General features: G+C 44.0%; 2 protein-coding genes across 5 annotated transcripts in view; one reads left to right on the top strand and one right to left on the bottom strand.

Moving 5' to 3' along the window:
• Positions 1-895: 895 nt before the first annotated feature.
• Positions 896-12326, top strand: bicc2 (bicaudal C homolog 2). The gene is made up of 19 exons (XM_044040317.1): positions 896-1604; positions 2552-2598; positions 2941-3010; positions 3568-3647; positions 4229-4390; positions 4490-4543; positions 4758-4973; positions 5068-5319; positions 5456-5587; positions 5795-5984; positions 6790-6920; positions 7013-7224; positions 7658-7763; positions 8186-8225; positions 10163-10320; positions 10971-11196; positions 11289-11461; positions 11559-11658; positions 11748-12326. Exons 1-19 carry the CDS (start codon positions 1334-1336, stop codon positions 11876-11878), a joined length of 2751 nt encoding a protein of 916 aa, XP_043896252.1. The 5' UTR covers positions 896-1333; the 3' UTR covers positions 11879-12326.
• Positions 12327-14610: 2284 nt separating this feature from the next.
• The window catches only part of spock1 (SPARC (osteonectin), cwcv and kazal like domains proteoglycan 1), an 80509-nt gene continuing 72322 nt past the window's right edge, over positions 14611-22797 (bottom strand). For all 4 annotated transcript variants that reach the window (XM_044040339.1, XM_044040337.1, XM_044040336.1 and 1 more), the window contains 5 exons: positions 20424-20543; positions 19936-20157; positions 18906-18968; positions 17770-17907; positions 14611-16068 (listed from right to left, as the gene is read on the bottom strand). In XM_044040339.1, the coding sequence (XP_043896274.1) occupies positions 15872-16068; positions 17770-17907; positions 18906-18968; positions 19936-20157; positions 20424-20543 (740 nt within the window). In that variant the 3' untranslated portion in view covers positions 14611-15871. The remainder of the gene's footprint in view (positions 16069-17769; positions 17908-18905; positions 18969-19935; positions 20158-20423; positions 20544-22797) is intronic.

Raw genomic sequence — 22797 nt, 5'->3', positions numbered from 1 at the left:
GTCATTTGTAATATTAGCAAGATCGCTGCTGTGTAAAGTAATGTCTGCCAACTCACCTGAGGCCAAATTTGTCTGAGCAATATGGAAAACAGAGTTGAGCTGGAAACATAGCCCCACCGGACCTGACTAATTAAGCAGTTTGTTTTCAAAGTAAATAAACTCAAGTACATTTTAAAGATGCTGGTGATATTGAACCTGGATGCTGTTTTATACTTTATATCAGGAGAAATATTACTTGTCTGCAAATGAATATTTACATTTAGACATTATGCTTTTACATTGTTATTGTGTTGAAAGATACATTTAACGGTATGTGAATCCCACAGAAAAAGCTGTGTTTTTATGTCCAATCACATTTATGATCTGCAGTGTGTGTTGTTCATTATACCCCATCTGTTTATACCCCATTAATAGTATCCCCATGTTATGATCCTAGGGAGGGATCATGGGCAAGATTGTGTGACATTTTTGCCTTTAACTAGACCAGCTACAACACATGTATGCACATTCATTTATGGGTAATAACTCAAATAATAATCCTTTATATTAATATAAGAACATCAATTACAAGTCACATTTCCAGAACATTCATTTTACATATTTTGACATGGCATTTTTCTTAATCCCCAGCATTGTGGTGTTTGTTTGGAGGGGTTGCTTCCCCCTCCAAACAAACACCACACACTGACTGCTGCGATGCTCCCCCCTATTCTCCTTCCCCCCGACCTCTGGAATCTCTAGTCTTTTGTAGGTCTCATTCAGACGAAAGGGAGGGAGGACAGACAGACAGACAGGGACGGACATGCAGTGGAATCCAATTGGATGACCTGTTTATTATGTTAGCTGTGTGGGCTGGTGTGAGGATGGTTTGCAGGAAGTCAGTGTGTGTGTGTGTGAGAGAGAGATCCTGTATCTGTTACCTCTTTAGGACATTTTCTAGCATCTAGAGTATCTATCCACACAATCTGTGGATGGTAAAATGAGGATTAGAGAGGATTTGTTCAGAGTCAACCTCAGTAAGCTGCAGATTTTGTTTACCTATCTGGAGCCAGGTAAAGAAGACATGGTCTGTGTTGTAGTGAAGAAGTGGCTTTCCCTCCATGCAATACAAGGCCACAGCAGCCAATCTCTCAAGCTTCAAGCAGCTTGAAGGGAAAGACATTGGATTTGTGTACTAAACTAAGAGAAGGGGGCGGGGGAATTTAAAGAAAAGAGACAGGGGGTGTTTCTCACCCCTCTCTCCCCTTTTTTCTCTCCCTGCCCGTCTCCTTGGTCACACATGCACATATACTACTCACACACACACAAACATTGACGAGGGCTCAGTCCTGCTATGGCCACCACCACCACTGAGGAGAGCTCTGTGGTCCTGGCCTCTGTAGCACCACAGCAGCCTGACTTGGTAAGTAGCGTAGAACCCGACTCAGCAGCAAAGCTTGAGTCCAGTGAGGCCCAATGTGACAGAGAGGGAAGAGAGGATGAGGAAGAAGAGAACACAGGAGGAAGCCCTGTGCAAGAGATTGCAAAAGGGCCGAGTTTGGACCCGGAGTGGTTGGAGGAGAGGTTCAGGATTGACAGGAAGAAGCTGGAGAACATGTTGTATGGTGAGTGAAAGCTTTTTTTTTTTCCCCTGATGCTTATGCTGTTTCTCCTCCTCCTCCTCCCATGCCTTTTTATCTACCTGACCTTGTGTGTTTGTCAGGGCCTCCAGCTGCCCACTCCCTTGTTGTCGCCATCAGTACACCTGTCATCCACTAAACTCCTGTTGCTGTATCCCAGTGATTTATGATCTGTAATTGTTTGTACGTTCATCAGAATTTGTTGCCATTATCGTTCCTGTTTGTGAAGCAGAAGTGTTAGTTTTCACTGCCTGGCAGGTTTAGGACAAATGGGAGAAATCATTCTGACGTGTGCTACTGCTGCAGATCGAGGCTGACGTTTGTCTGAGCGTCCTTGCACAGGCTCTCTCGATGGTGAACAGGTTGAGTTCTAACAGCTCTGGCTTGTTTAAGTGTGTGTGCAGTTAAGACTGTGGTTTGATCGGTGACGATCTGTCACACCGCACTTGGCGTCTCTTGCACTTGGAGCGCCTTTTGTTGCACGCTCCTTTATATTTAAGATATTATTTCAAGTTTTTGTGCAAGTGTGAGGTCTTTGCGTCAGCAAATGCCATCAATGTGATGAGCTGTCACTAGGCTAATTTGCGGTTGCCTACCATCCAGTTTCTCGCCACCCCATACTATTCTCTTCCCATTCCTCAGCTCTGACCAGCGTAACCCATAGTGATGAGGGGGGGGTGAGGGCGTTCCTCGGGCCGCCCCCGTACCCTGTAAATGTCAACCTGGAACGATGGCCTTTTAAAATTGTTTATGTTCCAGGCAACCTCTTGTTCCAGTCACTTGGCCATTGGTCAAGTAAACATTTAAATGTTGACTTTGCACACGTTGTTAATGCCGAAACATTATTGTGCAATAAAAAGAAGACACAATGTGAGAAATTGTGCCTTGCACGATTGCATGTTTTTGACGTTTGCTCTCTTTGCACCTTTCAGCTCCAAAGCACGGCGACGTGGAGACAGGAGAGGAGTTTTTTGAGAGAGTAAGTTAATCACACGTTACCCCACACTTTTATTGAAGAATCCGAGGAGAGAATATAACAAAGAAGAGTAATCTATATTCCCAAAGTAATCATGAGAGCATAACACCTCCTGGTTAAATGTAGATCAACAAGAGCATCCCTGCCACCATTTTAACACACATTTCATACTCTTCATACAGTGATTACCAGTTTTGTGGAGGCTGTAATGGCAGCTTTTGAAATGCAAATCAGGCTTTGTTTGGTGGGATCACAGTGATCTGCTCTGTGTGGATGTGTTGCATTGTGATTTGTGACTGCTCCGTCTTTGTTTGTCACGCTCTCCTGTTGTTGGGGCTTTCACAGGTGATGAGAGAAACTAACACTCAGGTGAAGTGGCCGTCCAAGCTGAAGATCGGAGCCAAATCAAAGAAAGGTGTCAAACTCCTGATTTTCAGTCACACACACGCTGTGTCTTGTGTTTTTCCACTTTGGCTTTCTCCTGCAAACTGATTCATTTTGTCATGACAACTTAAAACTGTAGTGTGTAACTCAAATATACATAAATGCCTGTTTAGAGTCGAGCCATTGTCCATGTAGTCTCGTGTAGTGCAGTGTCACTCCTTTGCTGCACACAGGAAGTGATCTGTTTCATGTCAAGACAGACAGAGGCACCAGAAACAGTATGCTAGTCTGATATGGTGGGGTATAAGCAAAAACACAAAGAATTGCCTCAAAAAACAAACCCTCATTCAGCAGTTTGGTGGGATAAACACTTCTTGCCTCCACCTGCCTCAGTCAGGTCTGATAGAGGCAGGTGACAGAGCCTGTGTTTGGATACAGCATGCATGCCATGATACACCGTTTCTGTTCACAGGGACCAAACAGAGGCAGAATAATAACATAAAGAGTTACGCACTGCAATTTTAAGTACAATAAATGACCATTTAGGGTCTTTTCTGTGAACCTGAACTTCTATTTTTTTTTATCTAGATCCACACGTCAAGGTGGAAGGGAAACGATCCAATGTGTTGGAAGCCAAAAAGAAGATCTTAGAAGTTTTGGAAACAAGGGTGAGGGTTGGTCGATTTTTATGATTTAAAGATCCAGTGAGTAAGAATTAGAGATATATCATAGTGATACTGCAGATAACAATGCATGCTGTAAGGTCCTCTACTTTGAAAACCATCAGATCTACATCCTCTCTAAACACAACCCTCTGCACTCTTCTACTGTCCCACTTATATTCTTTATTTCCTCCTTCTTCGTTGGTTTGTGCGTCAGGTTTCTGTGGACAGAGACCCTTTTCTTCAATTGTGTAATAAGCCCCTGTTTCAAAAGGCAAAAATGCAAATGCTGCTATAGAATCATGGCAGTGCAAGATGGCAGACGGCAGCAATGGCTTTTCCCGAAGTCCATATAAAAGGCTAATTCCTGAAAAACTATGAAATCCAAATTATTTGTATTTTAAAGCAATTATCAATTTATATAAACAAACTTATAGGTATTATATTCAACTTCTGCCAATCTGCCCCTAATCCTCCCCATAAATGTTACACACTGACCCTATGAAGAAATAATGCCTAACCGTTGGTGGATGTATCCCCTAATCTGCACAAATGACACCACAGTAGTCCGTTTGTTTAAAATCTAGGTGAACAAGGTGACTCTGAAGATGGACGTGGCCTATACAGAGCACTCCCACGTTATTGGCAAAGGTGGTGGAAACATAAAAAGAGTGATGGAAGTCACATCCTGTCACATCCATTTCCCTGACTCCAATCGCCACAATGCAATGGGAGAGAAAAGCAATCAGGTAACAATCTCTGAGGTGGCATTTTAATGAGCTGCTAAGTGCTGTTTATAGGAAAAAAAATCATTTAAAAGCCATTTATTTTTACACAATTTCTACCAGGTCTCCATTGCTGGGCCCATAGAGGGAGTGGAGGAAGCCAGGAGGAAGATAAGAGTAAGTGTTCAACGTACAGATACCCATCTTAGATTTCCATGTGTCTCAAAACTCCATTTGTTCACTTCTGTCAGACACAGAGATCAATGGAGTGATGAATAACGTGGCTGTCACAAAGAAGACAGGCCTCTGTCTGTTTTTGTCCTCTCTTTGTTTAATGTCTCCCCTCTTTCTCCCATGTCCCTTACAAACCATACAATCTTTGCCGACCCAGGACCTGCAGCCTCTGTCCTTGACCTTTGACCTACCAGTCAGTCTGGTGCCTCAGGCTCCTCCAGATGCGGGCTCGCCACTTATCCAGCAGGTAGTGCAGACTTTGGGCGTCAGCGTGAGCTTCAGGGCCGTGCCGCCGCAGCCTCAGGCTCAGGCAGCGTTTTATGGAAGCTGCTGCACTGTCTGGGGCCTGCAGGGCAACGCAGCGGCTGTCAAGGTTAGCATGAAGCATGTTAGTGAGAAAGTGAATCCACAGCAACATCCAGTGTGTCATGTATGAATACGCATACACATGTGTCATCACCTGTCAGAAAGCGACCTGCGTCCTGATGGACCTGCTGCTCAGGCCGGAGGTCACAGGCGCTATGGTGAGCAGCCAACTGGACGTCACCTCTCAGCAGCACCTGTTCCTTTTGGGTCAGAACGGAGCTCACTTCCTGAGTGTCATGCACCAGACCCAGACCCAGATCATCTTACCAGACCTCAGTGCTCCTCAGAGTCCCCCCTCACTGCTCATCCAGGGCACCCCCGATGGCGTGTGTCTGGCTCGGCAGCAGCTCATGGTACAGCGGGGTGTTTTTGTTTGGACAGAAATATGTTAAAACTGCGCCGTGTAACTTTTAAATATAAACAAATGTCGACTTGTCACTTTTTTTGTAGTGATAAAAATCTGTCTCTATCTGTTGTTGGCATGTCTAGGACTGTCTGCCTGTGTGTTTGATGTTTGACATGCGCGAAGATGGAGAGGCGGATTCTTCTAAAGTGGCTCAGATGATGCAAAACCTGGGCGTCTTCATTAGTATCAAGCCCAAAGTAAAACAGACCAGCAAGGTACAGTTTTATCCCTTTGGCTTTGCTGCTTTCATGTTGTGTTTTGCGCCATCATCTGAATAGAAATGGTGATTTCGTCATGTCGATGTCTGGGCAGCAGTCCCATCTTGTGCTTATTTCTGTCTTTATGTCTTTCGAAATATTCCTTGAATTTTCCCTCTGAGTTGAAAACTGACGTAAACCTCTGTGTTGGTATACATTTATCAGTCAGTGGTGGTCAAAGGTCTCGAAAGAAACATCTCCAGTCTTTATGAAGCCCGCTGTTTGCTTCTGGGGTTGGATTCCTGTGAGACTGCCAAGGCAACTGAGGCGACCCCTGACCCCCTGCTAAACAGCAACGGACTGACCAACTACTGGTTGAATATGTTGCTGCAGCAGCTTCGTCTATCTGAGCAAGGTAAGGCAATGCTATGCTGTATATTCCTGTCAAGGTGTGTTTCCATCCAAATGTCACTGACATTTATTAGAGCACAGTAGGTTCAGATATTGTAACAGACAGCCTTGCACACCCACAAGCACCTAGCACTTTCCCCACAGATGAATTTGCTGAAAACAGCTGCAATTTTACTCGAATCGTCTTATTTTCTACGAGATAAAAACCGTCATCTATTACATATTGGTTTTAGGAAAAAGGAAAAACACAAACAACCTAATCTACTCTAATTTGAGCACATTTAAAAACAGTAATGTTGAGTGAATGTGAGTGTGAATGTGTGCTATTTTGTCTTGTTTTGGTCAAGCAACATTATTTGAGGTTGTGTTTATTTTTGGCGAATGCTCCGCTGTTGTGTCCACAAGGATTAAAAATCAGTCCGGCTGGCAACAAAATTATAGTTTCTGTTTCCATCTGTGTGTGGTGTTTATAAATATTTCAGCGTTTCTACATGTCACAGCAAATCTTAAGTATCCTATCTATCTATCTATCTATCTATCTATCTATCTATCTATCTATCTATCTATCTATCTATCTATCTATAGCTGTAGATAGATATCTATCTATATCTATCTTAAAAAATCTTGAATAAAGTGCTTGAATAAATTGTTCCACATATTTCACTCCTTTCTACTCAAGCTTGTTTTAAGGCTCACATTCAAAATACGCAGAATAAACATGGACAAGAACTAATTGCCTGTGTTTTTGCGTCTGGTTTTCTGGTGATATCTTTCACTCACTATCATTGTGTGCCCTTCACTTTGATTAGGTCCAATCCCTGCTCCCATTCCAGAGGTGACTGGCATAAAGCACCGGCCCTCACCCCCACCAGGCCTCACTCCTCCTGCCGAAGAGGGGAGGACGGGGCTGAAGGGAACAGAGAGTCGTCCACTGGAGAAGGTTTGTCACCGTTTTCTATTCAAGCTGCTTCCAGTACACAATAAGTAATTCTGGACAGATAAAACTGAACTATTCTCACCATCTCACTCCAGATACCAGAGAATGAGGATCAGTGTGGCCAATCAGAGGATGAGAGTTCCAAGGTCGCGCTAATGTCAGCGTCATCTAAGGTGTGCGATGTCATCAACAACATCAGCAGCCGCGTGGCGTTAATGGGTCGCAGGGGGAGTCTCCAAAGCCCCGAAACCACCAAAGTCTTTGGCCAAGGCAGACGACATTCAACTGGACAGGCTCTGACCTGCAGGTGAGCATTCACAGGGGGATTGTGTAGCCTTACGTCAGTTTCCAGGGGGAGGGCTTATTCTAATGTTAACCTGTGTGTTAGTTAGTACCTAAAAATAAATGATTCTCTTTGTATGGAAGGTGAGAAAGAGGGAGTGGGGTAATTACTGCTGGCCTGAGGCAGTTCACACACACACACACGCACACCCCTGCTTGTACCATATCTGGAAACAGAGTTCAATAAATGAATGCATGTTGACCTTGTTCTATATTTTAGTCACTTATTCTGTCCTTAAGAATACTTTGCCGTTATAATGACACAACTCCTGCCTAACAGAGACACGCTCCATTATTCCACTGCATTTTGAGGCTGAAGTCCACCCGTCGTGTTGCAGTGATCGTCACATGTTAATCTAAACATGCACATGTGTGTTTGTCTCCTCTGAATATGCCAGATTGCTGAATGTCGAGTTTGACGGTGCAGGGGGTGAGCGGAGGAACAGCCTGAGGAGAGACATGATGCTGGCTCAGGATATTTGCACTGACTCATCCAAGGCGGAGGTGAGGAAAAACATAGCTCATTTTTTCTCCCCCCCCCCCCGTGTCCTCACTTGGCTTCTTCCAAGTGGATGTGAAGACGCCACTGAAGAACAAAAGGTTTAGGTGTGTTTAAGCAGAAAAGAAAGAGCACAAAGCGCAAACAGCAAACAGGACTGACTCAGGTTATGTAACCTGTGGATCTGCATGTCCCATGACACCCGCCAAGAGTTGATTTTCTTGTCACCGTAGTGTCTCAAAGGTTGCTGCATGAAGGATTAACATGTTTACAGCCACAGCAGCAGGAGATGTTGTTTAAAGCAGGTGTTTGTTCCTTTTTTTTTTTATTTGCATACCACCTGCCTCTCCTCTACAAACCCAAATAAAACAAATAAAGACATTTCATACATTATTTATATGCTTTATTTGCTGTGTGTGCTTTGCAGGATGATGACTATGAGAAGAAGAAACTGCTGGCAACCAGAGGTTAGTGCTCCAAAGTGTTTAATATTTCTTTCTGTCACTGTCACGTTCTGTCTCATACTGGGAATGAAGTGCAAGTAAAAGTTTGAAATAATAATTTACTGCCGATAAATTGATTTATTTTATTTTATTATGAATATGTTGGTGGCTCATTTATGTCCCAAGCATCGGCAGGGGTTTGATAAAGGGGGGCATTTCACTGCTGTTCACTGCCAAGACAACTGATTAAAGGACCTGTTTATGGACTGCACCGTGCCAAAGTTCTAATAGAGTAGCATTGGCACTCTGTCCTAATTCACACAAGGCAGAAAACAATGCAGACAGAACACATGCATACAGACGTCGTTCACTCTCCTTCTCTCTCGGTGTGTGTGGCTAACTTAGCCCTGAAATAAAGTCAGCCAAAAGTTCTCCCTCTCTCAATCGGACCTAACTCTAACCCTTAACTTAAACCCAATTCTAAGCCTGACCCTAAAACCACGTCTTAATCCTGAAAAAGGTCTTTTTGTACTCACTCCCTTAGGTTTATACATGTTTTGGTCCTCACAAAGACACCCATACGAACACACACACACACACACCCTCACATTCTTATACAGCAGACTAAGTGACACCACTAAGAGACATAATGCATTCCCTAGTCCCTCACCCCATATCTAAATGTCTAAAATGTCCTCACAAATATAGGTTTGAATTAAAAATATGTCCTCACAGCGTACTACAAACACACACACACACACACACACACACACAACAGCTCATCCGTCATGACGAATGAGAGCTGCAGCCAAATGGTACTAAACTCCCCCAGTGTTGCTTTATGGGAATATGAATTAGCAGTCTGAATGGACCATCTGCCTTGCAGTCATTAAAACACCCATATGCCACTATATGAATGGGACACTTACTCAAAACACACACACACACATCAGCTCCCATATGACAACAGACCAGTTATAATCCTGATGATATTGCAGTCTTTGTGGAGTACTGTTGCAGTTTTTTTTTTTTTTTTATCACACATTCACACATGGATGGCGTTTCGGTGCCAGAAGAGGCCCGCGGTCTCCCGTTTGTCGTGCGAGTGTGTGTATCCGTCTCAGTCTCGGCAATTTGACTTTTATTAATTGTGCCACGCGCGCTGGCAGATACAGGCACAGTTTGAGAGCCATTATTTATCACCTGAACCCAGCCTGTCCCACTCCGAAATATCACTGAAGACGTAGAACACCTGCGAAAGCATTTCCATGATGGATAAGCTGCAGGCAGATATGTTCGCATGGTACGGATAGCGTGGACATATAATTTGAAATGAATGGACCACGTGCCTATTTCTGTGCAACGGTGCTGTGTAGGCACAAACTTCCCCCCTATCGTCGACATTTTCATGTTAACAATGGAATAAATGACATTTATATTCAAGGTTCAGTGTTAATGACGACACCTCAGTCTTTTAACAATTTACAAGTTTTAACCTGTCTGTATAACTGTCAGCTAGGAGTTTGGTTTCATGGCTTCAAATGGCGAAATCACAGATGTGGCGCATTGCCCATTCAAGCTTAAACCGCAGAAAACCCACTGTACACAACCTGCCCAGCAGCAAACAGCAGGTGGACAGTGTTGGTGGAGCATTTAGTAGGAGTTGGCGATGAGCTAAATGGGGTTTAAATGGATATTAAACCTGAAAACATAATTCACCTACTGGAGTAAAAGAGCCATGACCAGCTTTGTGCCAACATCCATCAGACACAATAATGGTTGATTTTTATTCTACACCATTACTTATTTACGACTTTTTATTTACGCGATTCAATACGTTTAACAGACGCTGCACTGCAATGGATACAGGATAAAGTGGTGTCAATTGTTCTGAACTGAGTCAAGTTTACTGCTTGTGTCAAAGCCAGCTGAAGTCTCTGAATCTGCTTCATGTCCGTCAGCCATGCAGAGGAAGCCTGTGGTCACTGAGGTCCGGACACCCACAGACACCTGGAGTGGCCTTGGCTTCTCCAAGTCAATGCCAGCGGAGGCTGTCAAAGAGCTCCGGAACATCAGCCGCCGCAGCTACAAGCCCTACCTGAGCACCAGCCAACAACAGGTAGGTACGATTGCTAGCTTGGCATGGCCTGCATATTTCTGTGTGAACTGGCTTAATCCGTTTAAGATGTCTTTTGTTGCAGTGTGGTGGTGGTGGTGGGGGGTGAGGGGGGGGAGAGAAAAAGAACATCCCATCATGGCCCACTTACACAGCCTGGTTTATTGGTGTCGGCCTCTCACAGTTTGCAGCATTTATCTAACCTTGTGTTTAGCACTGCCAATTTGTGCACTCAATTTCCTGGGGTCTGATACCATCGCCTCGGTCAACACAGCTACTCCTTGGCAACCCGTTTACCTGAGCTCATCTCTGCGGCTCTGTAACAACTTAAAACAGCTCAGTATCAAGAGATGGGGACAAAGACCTACCTGGGTCAATAACAGCAAGAGACAGTCCTCCCCTGTAGACTCTGACAGCTCTGAGGTGGCATTCAGTGTCCACTACATAGATAAGTATGAACTAGATCGGTTTCACGATTAAAAGGTTCAATGACCAATTGATACTGATGTCGCCACCCATGGCCACAGGCACCGAAAGACAGATGAAAGAAGGGGACACTGACAGAAGAACTCTGTGCTGCAGTGTGTAAAATATTTGATGATAAAAGAAACGGATCAAACTTTAATATCCTCATCATTTCTCTCCCTGTGAAGCCATGGGCGACGCAGATGGGGAAGATGTGCAACGGGAGCAACTCTGAGAACTGGCGAGACAGACGCGGGTCGACACCTTCGTCACTGCCTGTCCATCCCTCCTCCTCCTCCTCTTCCTCCTCTTCTTCATCCTCCCCCTCCTCACCTCCCTCCTCTTTCTCCTCATCCACCTCCTCCTTCCCTGCATTCGCGTCGTCGGTAAACCGAAGCAGGAATGACAAACCTCGTAAGTTGTACACGTGTCACTTTCGAGTTTCCTTTTTTTTTTTTTTTGTCTGTCTCTAAACCGCCTCTGACCTTTGACCTTTTCACGTCCAGTGGAGTGCTACCAGAGCAGCGGCAGCAGCTACTTTGAGGGCGTGTGCTCATCGAGGCGGCCGTCGACTTGCAGTCAGCGGAGCCCCTCCCCCCAGATGATGACAGACGACCTACCTGAGCTGCTCTGTCAACTCGGGCTAATTAAGTACATAGATGTGTTTGAACAACAAGAGGTAATATAATATATATATATATATATATAGTAATAATAACAATAACAACAATAATAATAATAAAAACAAACACAATCTGGCATCTATGTATACTCAGATTGACTACCAGACGTTCCTCACTCTGTCTGATGAAGACCTGAAGGAAGTCGGTGTCTCCACCTTTGGAGCGAGGCGTAAGATGTTGATTGCGATCTCAGGTGAGAATCTGATGTCCGTCCTGTTTGCCGTCCACTGTGAGTGTGATAAAAAAAAACGTGTTTTTCTTCTTCTTCCCTCTTCAATCAAGACCTCAACAAGAGCAAGAGGAGGCTCTCGGACACACCCACTGTGAAGCCAGGATACTTGGAGGGCGGAGCCAGTGGTCGACTACCACGAATCATGGATCTGGAAGTCGCCGCTCAGAGTAACCGTTGGTGAGAGTAGAAGCCGGCTCGGAGCTCTGACTGACAAATAGCTATTTCTGGGGCCGGCAGTGATGTCAATACCAGTGTAAAGGTCGTACCTGTTTATAATTTTCTACCAATCATTAAAAGAGCAAACGTTGTGATTATTTAAATTGAGTGACTTTCATCTACAGCCATACCCCAAAGCTACTTCTTTAAAATACAAAGTCGAGACACGGAGGTCGACTCTTAGAATCCTCTGATTCTGCAAGAAACCAACTAAGTGGAACTCAAACGAACGCTGACAATTGTGATTATAGTTCTCTTTTTGTTGTATCTTTTATTGTTATCCTGTGCCTTTATTATGCAAATCCACCCCAGTGCTTTGGTAACCACTACATTTATGCAAATGTATATAGATATTTAGAAAAAAAAAAAAGCTGGCATTGTAATGTGATCATGAATAAAACCTTTGCTCTAAACTGCGTTTTGGGAATGTATGCTGAAGATAACAGGAGAAATTACGAAATTTTATTTCATTACGAAACCTCCACAAGGGCATCCCGGAAAAGATATTGAAATAACATACAACCAGCTGTAGTTTGAACTGGCCATCGACTGACTCACAGCTGGTGTCAGACCACCAGAGGGCACTGGTGTCACACACTGTGTTTGCAAATTCCAGTCCTGTTTGTGTTTGGTGAAATGTTATGGATTTGTTTTCACGGGGAAACACAGTGACGGGAGCATCATAGACAGAGCAGGCGTTAAGTGACAATCAGTTCATGTCAATACCTTTATTGGTGTGAAGCTGGGGCGACACCTTCTTTATGTCACGTTTGACTGCGCACCTAAAAGTTCCATTTGATGGGTGTGAATGACTTCCTCTTTATTTTATTAAGCAGACAGCCCAGCTATTTAGTCAGTCACCTGCAGAGTGTATAGCATGGGTTCTGTTTAAATCTAAAATTTGGGATGGTGTTGGTTACTAAATGAGAGTGACTCAGCCATAAATCTTCCACCTGGGGGAATGAGGGGTCTGATCAGTTGGTACGCTCCATGAGCTGTCTGGCACAGAGGCAGTCATGCACTGAAGAAGTGGTGAGCTGTGACAGATTAGTGCCAGATGATCCCTCCTTATTACAATGTCTATCCTAATTACAGAATGCAGGCTCCTCGACGAGTTATCCCCAAATCTGGTCCTCGGGCCTTGGGACAGTGCAGGATTATTTATTTTTTTATTCCGTCAGGTATTTAATTGCAGACCCCCCCCCTCCCCTCAGACCCCCCCCCTGAGGGGAGGGGGGGTTGTTTGCAGGCTGAAGTCGGTCCTCAATCACACAGCTACAGTGAAAAGTACCTTAAAGAAACCAGCAGTGCTCTGCACCCCGAGGACTTTGGAAAGCCACTTGGACATTTCACCTGCTAAAGAGGCAATCTTGGCACACGGCCCAGCTACATGTCGGGCATGTAAAACGAGGCTAAGAGCAGACTCTGTCCTCTGCCTGTTCTTTCATTTGAGTGGTGGTTTATTAACTTACAAGATGCAGTACAAAGTAAAAGGGCTATAACATAGGGTTGTCCATATTGTGTGGGTAAAATGTTTTTTCTCTTGCTTACACGCCATCATGTGACTGACGGTCAGCATAGACACGCGGTCGAGTCACAGAACAGTTGGAAGAGTTAGAGAAGGTGATGTGAAGTGATGCCAGCAGCTTTTAGCAAAAGTGACTCACCGGAACCTGAAAACTCAACCAATGCCTTATAAATTGTTTTTAGTTCACATGCAAATCAATAATTTACTGACAAAAATACACCCTCTGAGTCGAGGTTAATTGAACATTTGATTCATAAAACATGGTGTACTGGAAACAAATTGTGTGATTATTCTTTTTTTAACTTAATGATCTTACATTGAAAATGAATCTCAAAGGTGGATCATCACCAGCGATCTGAACTAAAGTTTTATACCATGACTAAGAGCTAATATTTACAAATGGACCTACATCTAGAGCCCGTTTCTCACAGCCAATTAGGAATTAATAACACAAGGAACCCAATCTGGGAATAAAGAAGCAGCCAACAGAGAAACGAATAAAGAGGGAGAGCCCTGAGAATGAAACGCAACCACACAACTTCCATACGGAGATGAAGATAGAACGCACAACACCCAACACTCAATTTGAACCAGTCATTTACACAAAGACATGACATTCTCTTTGCAGATGCTACTGAGTTCCACAGCCCACATCCACATCTCTTAACATAATATGATGCACCTAGTTAAGCCCATCTTCTATTGCATCAAACTGCTTATGAGGCCGATTCAGTTGTCCTTAAAGCATCTGAATGGTGGGATACTGTGTTTTTTGTTGTTGTTCAAAGTGCTGAGTGAGCTGTTTCAAGCCAATTGGGGTCAGCTGCCCCATTAGCCAATGATTTTTCCGAAAACACTCATTAAGCTTTTATGTTCTTTTGAGTTCTGCTCGCTTTGTGATTCTCTTCTCTCTAAAGACAAGTGATAAGAGTAGTCTCTGCTCTGCTGCTACCATTTATGTCTGCGACTGGGGAGGCTGTGTTCTCAAGGTTGGAAAAGGTCAGAATTGATGGAGGGCTTTGACTGTTCTATTACAGAGGAATCCGCGCTTTAGAGAGTGGTTAAAGTGAGAAAAATGCTTCTTTTTTTTTTTCTTTTTTTTTTTGAGGAACATAGTAACATGTAACGCTCGTGTTGTAAACACCAGGAGAACGCCAGACACAGACCTGTAAGGTTCAAAAGACACCCAAAGTGCCACTTTAATTAAATTGTCAAAGTTACAAATAAAAGTTCACTTAATTGACATGGTGAAGTTTTCACTTTCAAATGACTAGACATATCCGATGTTGGGAGGCGGAACAGAGCCTCTTCTCTGCTCGCACAACTTCATGTGTCCTCCCAGCTCAGGAGCAGCTTTCTCCTTTAGTGTCCATGCACAGTCAAACAGCCTCAACAGCCTCAACAGCCCGACAGACCAATCAGTAAAAGAATAGATGGCTGAGACACCACAGATTTGGACTGGAGGCCTTGCAGTTCACTTTTCTACACCGCTATCGCTCTGCAATGCAATTTCCTACCTCCTGAGATTGGGAGAAGAACCAAAAAGACACTAGACAGCATCGACATAGCAACAAAGTATTGTAGCAGCCAAATAGGCATCACTTTCTGTTTGAGATGCATAGAGCTAGACCTGGCCAGGGAATCTCTCTTTTACATAAACACGATGAGAAACATGCAACAACAACAACAATATATCATTAATCTCATTGCTTCCTGGGCTTTCTTGGACATTCCAGATCAACGATTAAGTAATTTACAATCGTCCGTGAGATAACAAGGAGGGGTGGGGGGGGGAGCATCTGCCTGGGAGTGTGGTGGCAATGTGTGGAAACCTCATCGAACACCTAAGGAGCCCGACAGTGGTACACAGAGCATGAATGAATGAAGAATGAACTGCTGATGGAAGAACGGGGGACGTAATCTCCATTCTCTCCTTTTTACAGGAAACATATTTCACATCCAACACATCAGCTGAATGCATCTGCGCTCACAGACAGTCCAGAGGCTCTGACGTGGACATACCAAGACAGAAGAGGGACAGAATGAGTTGAAGGACAGAATGAGAGGAAGTGATGGTGAGAACAGAAGGATGTTCATGTTAAAAGAGGTCAAAGATCACAAGGAGGTCTGAGGGAAGGTAGAAGCAGAACGTGGACAGAATCTAACGGGGGCCATGACCGCTGTTGAAATCTAGCAGGCGCTCTGTTTTCTGTCTGAAGAAACACTTGAAAAGGAAGAGGTTGGAGGAGGTGGACTGAAGAGAGAGAGATCTGAATAAGAGACGGGGATTACAAGAGCAAGGTAAGGAGCCAAAAGATCGACTGCTGCCAAGGTAACAAGTGGAGAAAGAGACATTGGAATGGCTTCAGATCTGTGCTGAGATAACGGAGTTTCCTGGTCGGGCTGATGGCAGAGTAAAATGAAGCGGAGCTACCACACGTAGCCGATCTCATCATCCTTGTCGTCTCCCTCGTCCTCGTCATCCTCTATGGCTCCTCTTGGGTGGATCCGGCCCCGTCTTTTCTTCTGCCGGCTCCGGACGCTCGGTGACGTCTCTTCCTCCTGGTCATCGAGGAGGATGACCGCACCGCCGCTGCCAAAGTCCCCTGATGACTCCGCATCCTCGTCTGTGGGGAGGGGCAAAGAAATCAGAGGGATTGGAGGCACAGGACGATCCTTGTGTTACCAGAAAACACAAACTACATGTTGTTGGTGCTTTAATTTACAATTGTGGCAATATTTGCTTCCTGCAAATGAGTGGAAGAATGTTAATGGATTCCTCATCAGACCACACATTGCTCCTCTCGCCGAAGATGTCCACAATTTCTACAGAGTGAAATGTGGAGGCGGGAGTGACATCCTCTTTAATTTAGTGAGCCCGTTTCAATTGCGGTCATTTGCAATTTACCACTTATCGAAGTTCCCTCGGGAACAAAAACTGAAAAAGTCTGAAAAAGGCAAATTAAAACGCTGATGGAAACACACCTAATGGTGAAAGGTCAGAGCAAGGATTTCTTTTATTAGAACAACGAAGGAGGGCGAACCTGAAAGCAGTGGAAACACAGTTCCATGTTCACGGGGTGATAGTCAAGTTGTGGACGACGAGAACCAATCATGGAGTGAAGCGTTTATAAACTTTATTTTCAGGGCGCCATAATGCCAGGGCAGTGAGGATGGCTGGTGTATCTGAGGCAGAATTATATAAGCTTTTACAATTATGGATACAGCTTCAGTCTTTGACAGTCAAGTGGTCGCTCAGCTGGTCACAGCGATTAAGTGATTTTTATTTTTCGTGTTTCCATGTTGAATCCTGTGCAGCAAAAAAAAGCAGACAGGAGCCATTATCTCGGACTCTGCCTCCAGTGTTGTCTAAAATGTGGAGCTTAAAAATCCTCCTTTTCACAAGTACACATGATGATGTCCTATAGACTAGTGTGTGGACAGCCTCTGCATTACTATCTGTTGGTCCTGTGCAGGGCCTATGGCCACTCAGCCAGAGTTTGACTTAAGCTTGTTAGACTGCAGACGAAGAGTTGCTGCTCTCTCTCTCTCTGTGTGTGTGTGTGTGTGTGTGTGTGTGTGTGTGTGTGTGTGTGTGTCCGTGTAGAGAGACACCTCATCAATAGTGGAAGCTGCAATTACTGGCTTTGGACTAGTCTGGCATTCGTGTGGGGTGTAATCTGTGACTGCGAGTTGGCCGTTTCATTGGTTATCAGTATGTCTCCCTGAAATCTCGCCTGCTAATTATTGTTCTTTTTTTCCCAACTATTAAATCCCTCGAGCCTTCGATGTGCAGCAAAGTGCATCTATTGGCTATTTAGCATACACATTTCCACTGCAGGCAGTTTAACTATAGGTTTCCCCATCCAAAAGCATCTTCAACATCAGCAGCAATTCAAGTGTTTATTCCCTCCCACAGGGTGAATGTCAGTCCCTGCTATGAATACATATTTTTTCAGAGCTCTTTTGGCTGCTCGCTTCTGACGAGTGTGCGAGAAACTGGTCTTTTATCAAAGCTGCATGCGCTAAATATCGGGAGCAGATAGAATCAGACACATGACTGATCGTAAAAGCAGCCAGACCAGCTCCAGAGGCATGCCTAATGTTCTCTATTTCCTAAAATGATCTGTGTTGCATAGGCACCGGTAAAGATAAAGACACGGCGAGATATTGAGCCAAGGCATAAAACAAATTTGATTCTCGCCTGCAACCGATTGCAGAATCAGTCCACCCTGAGATCAAAGCAGTAACAACTGTGAAAGGCAGCGACACAAACGGGAGCGAACAGCGACAACACAATGAATTCCCGTTGTTTGTGTTCTTCTTACCGCAGTTGGGGTTGCCCTGTTTTCTGGAGCCAGCAATCTCATTGCCATATTTGTCCACACACCAACACTGGCCAGTGCTGCCGTGACACTGGGTTGGTTTGAAGTATCCCTCGTCAGTGCAGCGAGGGATATAAGAGCCTGGAATCAAAGGAGGAAGAAGAAGAAGAAGAAGAAGAAGAAGAAGGAAAACAGGAGACTAAGATAAGCAGTGATAGAAAGAGAGAGAACATTGCAATGAACTCCCTCTAAACAGGACAATAGACATTTGCATAAATACTAACTTTTTTAATATAAAAAAAATATATATTTACTTGGAGTTAAAGTGCAGGAGAATAAACCTGAGTTTATAAAAGGAACAGAGTTTAAAAACCTCATGAAGTTACCCTGCTGTATCTTTTTGTCTGATGGTGTGTTTACACCAGCCTTGTCGACTTGTTTAGTGTGAACTCCACGGACACGTTTCACTGCAAGTGGAGCATTTACGGCCACAGCCTTGGTGTTCTCGCCCACATCCCCCAGCGAGACGACGGGAACGCAGAGGCTACAGTTGTAGTATACGGTGCGCTTGACATTTGTCTTTGGGAACGTGAGCTGAATCGGAACACACTGCGACGCGGAGTGAGTGACACGGATACACACACAAAGTTACGCTAGTGACAGGGGAAGTGTGTGTGTGTGAAGGTAAGGCGTAAAATCTGATCCCTGGTCAGCAGAGGTTGCAAACGAGGCTCTTGTGTATTCACAGACGCAGATCAACGATCCATTACTGCTGCAAAGGTTATGGGACAGCGACCATACATCCTGCTTAAGGGGAAGCAGTCACTTTCAATAACTTTCAATAACACACACACACACACACACACTGACACGCGCACGCACAAGGGCACAAACACACTTCAGTTCATTTGGACAGCCTCATTTAAGTGTTATCTCTAACCTTAACCATAACCAGTTAATGTCTCACTCTAACCTTAACTTGACGACTGGTCCTGAAAAAGGCATTGTTTATGACAGTTAAAGTAACATACACACGAGTACACACACACACACACACACACACACACACACACACACACACACACACACACACACACACACACACACAAAGAATCCCCAATTCAATCATCCAGACTGACCTATGAGGCTCTTCCTTCGACTCTGATTCTGGATCCTGCTCTTCTCGGTTTGACAGGGCAGCCCTGCGAGCACAGAAAACACAAACTAGTTTAAAAAAACAAAAATTGTCTTCATCTTTAAAGACATTCATGTAATAATGAATACCTTTCTTTTTTACTTTCACATTTACATCAGGAGTTGGTCTGTACAGAGGCTGACATGTGGACCACCACGTTTGCAATGGACAAACTTTGAGTTTTAATGATCACTGAAGGCTACCATAGTTTCTTCAACATGCTTGGACGGGAGGGACAGGGTAAATCCAGCCCACTGCTCCTTCAAGTTCAGAAGAACTGTTATTTTTGGTCAATTTTGAAACTAGTTGCACTGCGCTGTCTTTTGTATTGACATCAGTTCAACCGCTTTTATTTTATACTACTATAAAATAACTCAGTACTTCTTCCCCTCACGGGTTGAGTGACTGATGATATGGAGATCTGGAGATGCAGCACATGTTTCAGTATGATCTTAATAACACACGGGTTGATCACACAGGTTGTTAAATGAGATTTATCTATAACCCATAATATGAGACTATGAGAACACTAAAGAAAATGAAAGAATAATTCCTCAGTTATATGAAACACTGGGTGTATAGGTTCAATATTAAACCTATAAATTGGCCTGAAATGCCTGCTCACATTTTACAGCACTGTTTTCCCTCTAAATAAGCACAGTACGACTGAGGGTGTGTTTACAACCTGTTTTATCCTTTCACTCAGATGTCACCTTGTCCCAGATATCTGCAGTGAAGTTGGGTGGTAAAATGTCACCGTAACAGATAGCAATAATGGCCAAAAGTACAAGAATAAAATTCACATTTCCTTTAAAAAGTCAAACGTCCTTATCAGTTTGTTTCCAGTGACTTCTGCAACCTAGAGTCTGATAACAAAGGTATCATCAAGTCCCCCGTCTTATTAGTTCCTTTCAACCATATTTCTAAGAAATACTGTTAGAATATATTAAGCATAAAGTATTATTAAAAAAAACCTTCAGGTTTCTGGAAGCAGTAGCACCACTCGTTGTTGGACAGCTTGCCGTCCTTGAAGGAGTCGCACGAGTTGAAGAGGGGCTTCATGCACAGTTCATACTTGTCAAGGTAGATGGCGCTCAGCTCTGACTGGTCCAGCAGGAGGTCAAAGTTCATGTCCAGCTTGTTGAACATCCAGCCCAGCGAGTCCTTACAAATGGGCAAGATGCTGGTGTCAAAGTCTGGAGGAGCAAAGACAAGAGGAGGGAGGCAATCAAAAGCAAGTGGCCAATGTTTGAGAAACTACAGAACATGTGTCCCCATCACACTGAGACCAGTCCAGACATGTTGACATTACAGAGAACAGAGTGGGGTCACAGTCAACATCACTGCCAGCTCGCTCAGCTCTCATGGAGCCTGAGGAGCATGACTGTTGTGCAGGAAAGTGATGCACACAAGCACACACACACACACAAGCACACACATATTGCACAGGGATTACACTCACGTCCAGTGGCAGAGTCGAAGCTGTCAGTGGATTTGAGATCTCTGTTTGCGTCAAGGTGAAGAACTCTGAACCAATCCTTCAGCCTGGCAGCCAGACTGTGAAGCTCTGTGTCAGTGCAGGCTATACACACACACACACACACAAAGGGGGAGAGAGAGAGAGAAAATACTGAGGAAAAGGGGAAATGTTTAAGACAACAATTCCTCTCTTGTTCTTCATCAAACTTTCATTTCATTTCTGCTGTGTGCTTTTGTCTTTTATTCCGTTTTTCATCCATCTTTTACCTTTTGACTAAACACAGAGCAGCGATAACACACACCGACCCGCTGCTGTTGCTCGACGGTTACCACAGGAATGCACTCGGACTCACACACTTTGGAGTTACCGCATCTGCTGTCAAGTTTGCATTTAGTGTCCCTGCTCAAATGAGTGATTGTCACACACTCTCCCCTGGACATGCAAAACAAAATCCAACACCGTCTGGTATAAGTCCTAAGAGCCCTGCAACAGGTGACCCGAAAAACATATACACCATCAATTCACGGGTTTTGGCACGGGTGAAAGTTGTGCACTCTTATTTGGCTAAAATGACCTTCATTCTGACCTCTCGTCACCTGACAAAACTGACGTAGAAGTCAGACGTTTGGGATCATTTTGGTTGTGATATGAGATGGAGATAAACAGTGTGAATGACTTTGCTGTTTGCTAAAAAAAACCTCTACATTTAAACCACCAAAAGAGAGGACACAGGACAGTTAGCCATGCTGGTTGTGTGCCGGGACATTAGATCATTGGAGACTGTGCATGGTGATGGCTTTACTGAACTGGCACAGGGCTTAATCGACATGGAGGCACGGGCTGGTTGAGTGGCCACTAAGCAGCTTCTGCCCGATCCAACAACGAAATCTAACAGGCTTTGTTATATTATGTGAGCACACATGGAGTGGATTTATTTATTTATTTATTTCATATTTTATTTTATATTTTATATTTTGTATTTTGTATTTTGTATTTTATCTTATTTTATTTTATTTTATTTCATTCTATTTTATTTTATTTTATTTTATTTTATTTTATTTTATTTTATTTTATTTTATTTTATACATCAGTATGAGAGCCTGCGTGTTTTTAATTACAGTTTACGGGTACTGCATCAGACATAATCATAATTCTGTGATGGAGCTTCATCGGTATGGCCAGGTTCGGGTTTTAAAAAGCTGACCCGTGGGCACGACTGAAGCGAGGTATAGTGGGGGTGTTCTTCATGCAACAACCCAAAGACCCCACAGACTGAACAGCATTTGATGATATCCCTGATTGAAAGTACACACGAGCCTATGCTGCTTAATAAATCCATGGGTTGCCTCCGTCTTGACTGACAGGGTCTGTCTGCGATTCAAGCACTTATTTCTCCGCCTGTCTCCTTCTGCATTTCTGTCTGTCAATCTCCATCTTTCGTTCTCTCCCACTCCCGCACGTGATTGACATTTTTTCCCCCTTCGTTCGCTTCTGAGAGCTTGATTATGTGCCTGAAGAACAAGAGGCATTCTTCACCTTGTGCCACGTCTGCCACTCCAAATACTCCAGCACTTTTTTCTCCTTTTTTTTTTTAGGATACAAAAATTCACAAGGCGGTCGTTAGCATTCCTGTGGCCCTTCTGTCTCAAAATTGAGGCAGTTTGCAGAGAAACAGGGAAAAAGATTTTCAAGTGTACAACGGTCAAGATTTAATCTTGGGGAATAACTTCAGAAATCACAAAAAATGTTTTATTAAATGCGATCGGCTGAAGGCTCTCGACCCTACGGTGGTAATATCTTGCATCCACACATGCACACAGTATAACAGGGACTGCATCATTATCACAGCTGACGTAAAGCAGGGGTTTGCTCCAGGTAACAGACTGTAGCTGAGCGGAGGACAAAATATCATTTATCTGGCCGGAGCATTTGTGTGACATTAACAGGATTCCCGAGGGGTGTGTGTGTGTTTGAGTGATATAGCCCTTCAGGACCAGACAGATAACATTTCAGTCAGACTCATCCTCACTTCCACAGTCTGGAGCCGAGAAACAGAGAGTGAAATACCAACAGCGAAAAGCATTATTTGCCTTCACCTCCTAAATAAAAATGTTCCCACAGGCAGGAGTGGATCTGTGGCGTGTTACACTTTTCTGAAGACAGACCTATGGACGGTTCTTCCATCTGTGCATTGATATGACAGTTCCTCATTCCTTCCGCCATGTCCTCCCTCCATTTTCCTCCCCTTCTGGTCACACACACTGCTCCTTGAATCACTCTGAGCATCTGTGATTCTTTTGTTGCCTTCTTGCTCATTTCCCTTTATTACGCCTTAATTTCCAATCTCTCTGTCTCT

Source organism: Solea senegalensis, linkage group LG12 (assembly GCF_019176455.1).
Source record: "Solea senegalensis isolate Sse05_10M linkage group LG12, IFAPA_SoseM_1, whole genome shotgun sequence".
Taxonomy (NCBI): Eukaryota; Metazoa; Chordata; class Actinopteri; order Pleuronectiformes; family Soleidae; genus Solea; species Solea senegalensis.
Note: the sequence above shows the minus strand (reverse complement) of the source record. Positions and strands in the feature narration are given on the sequence as shown.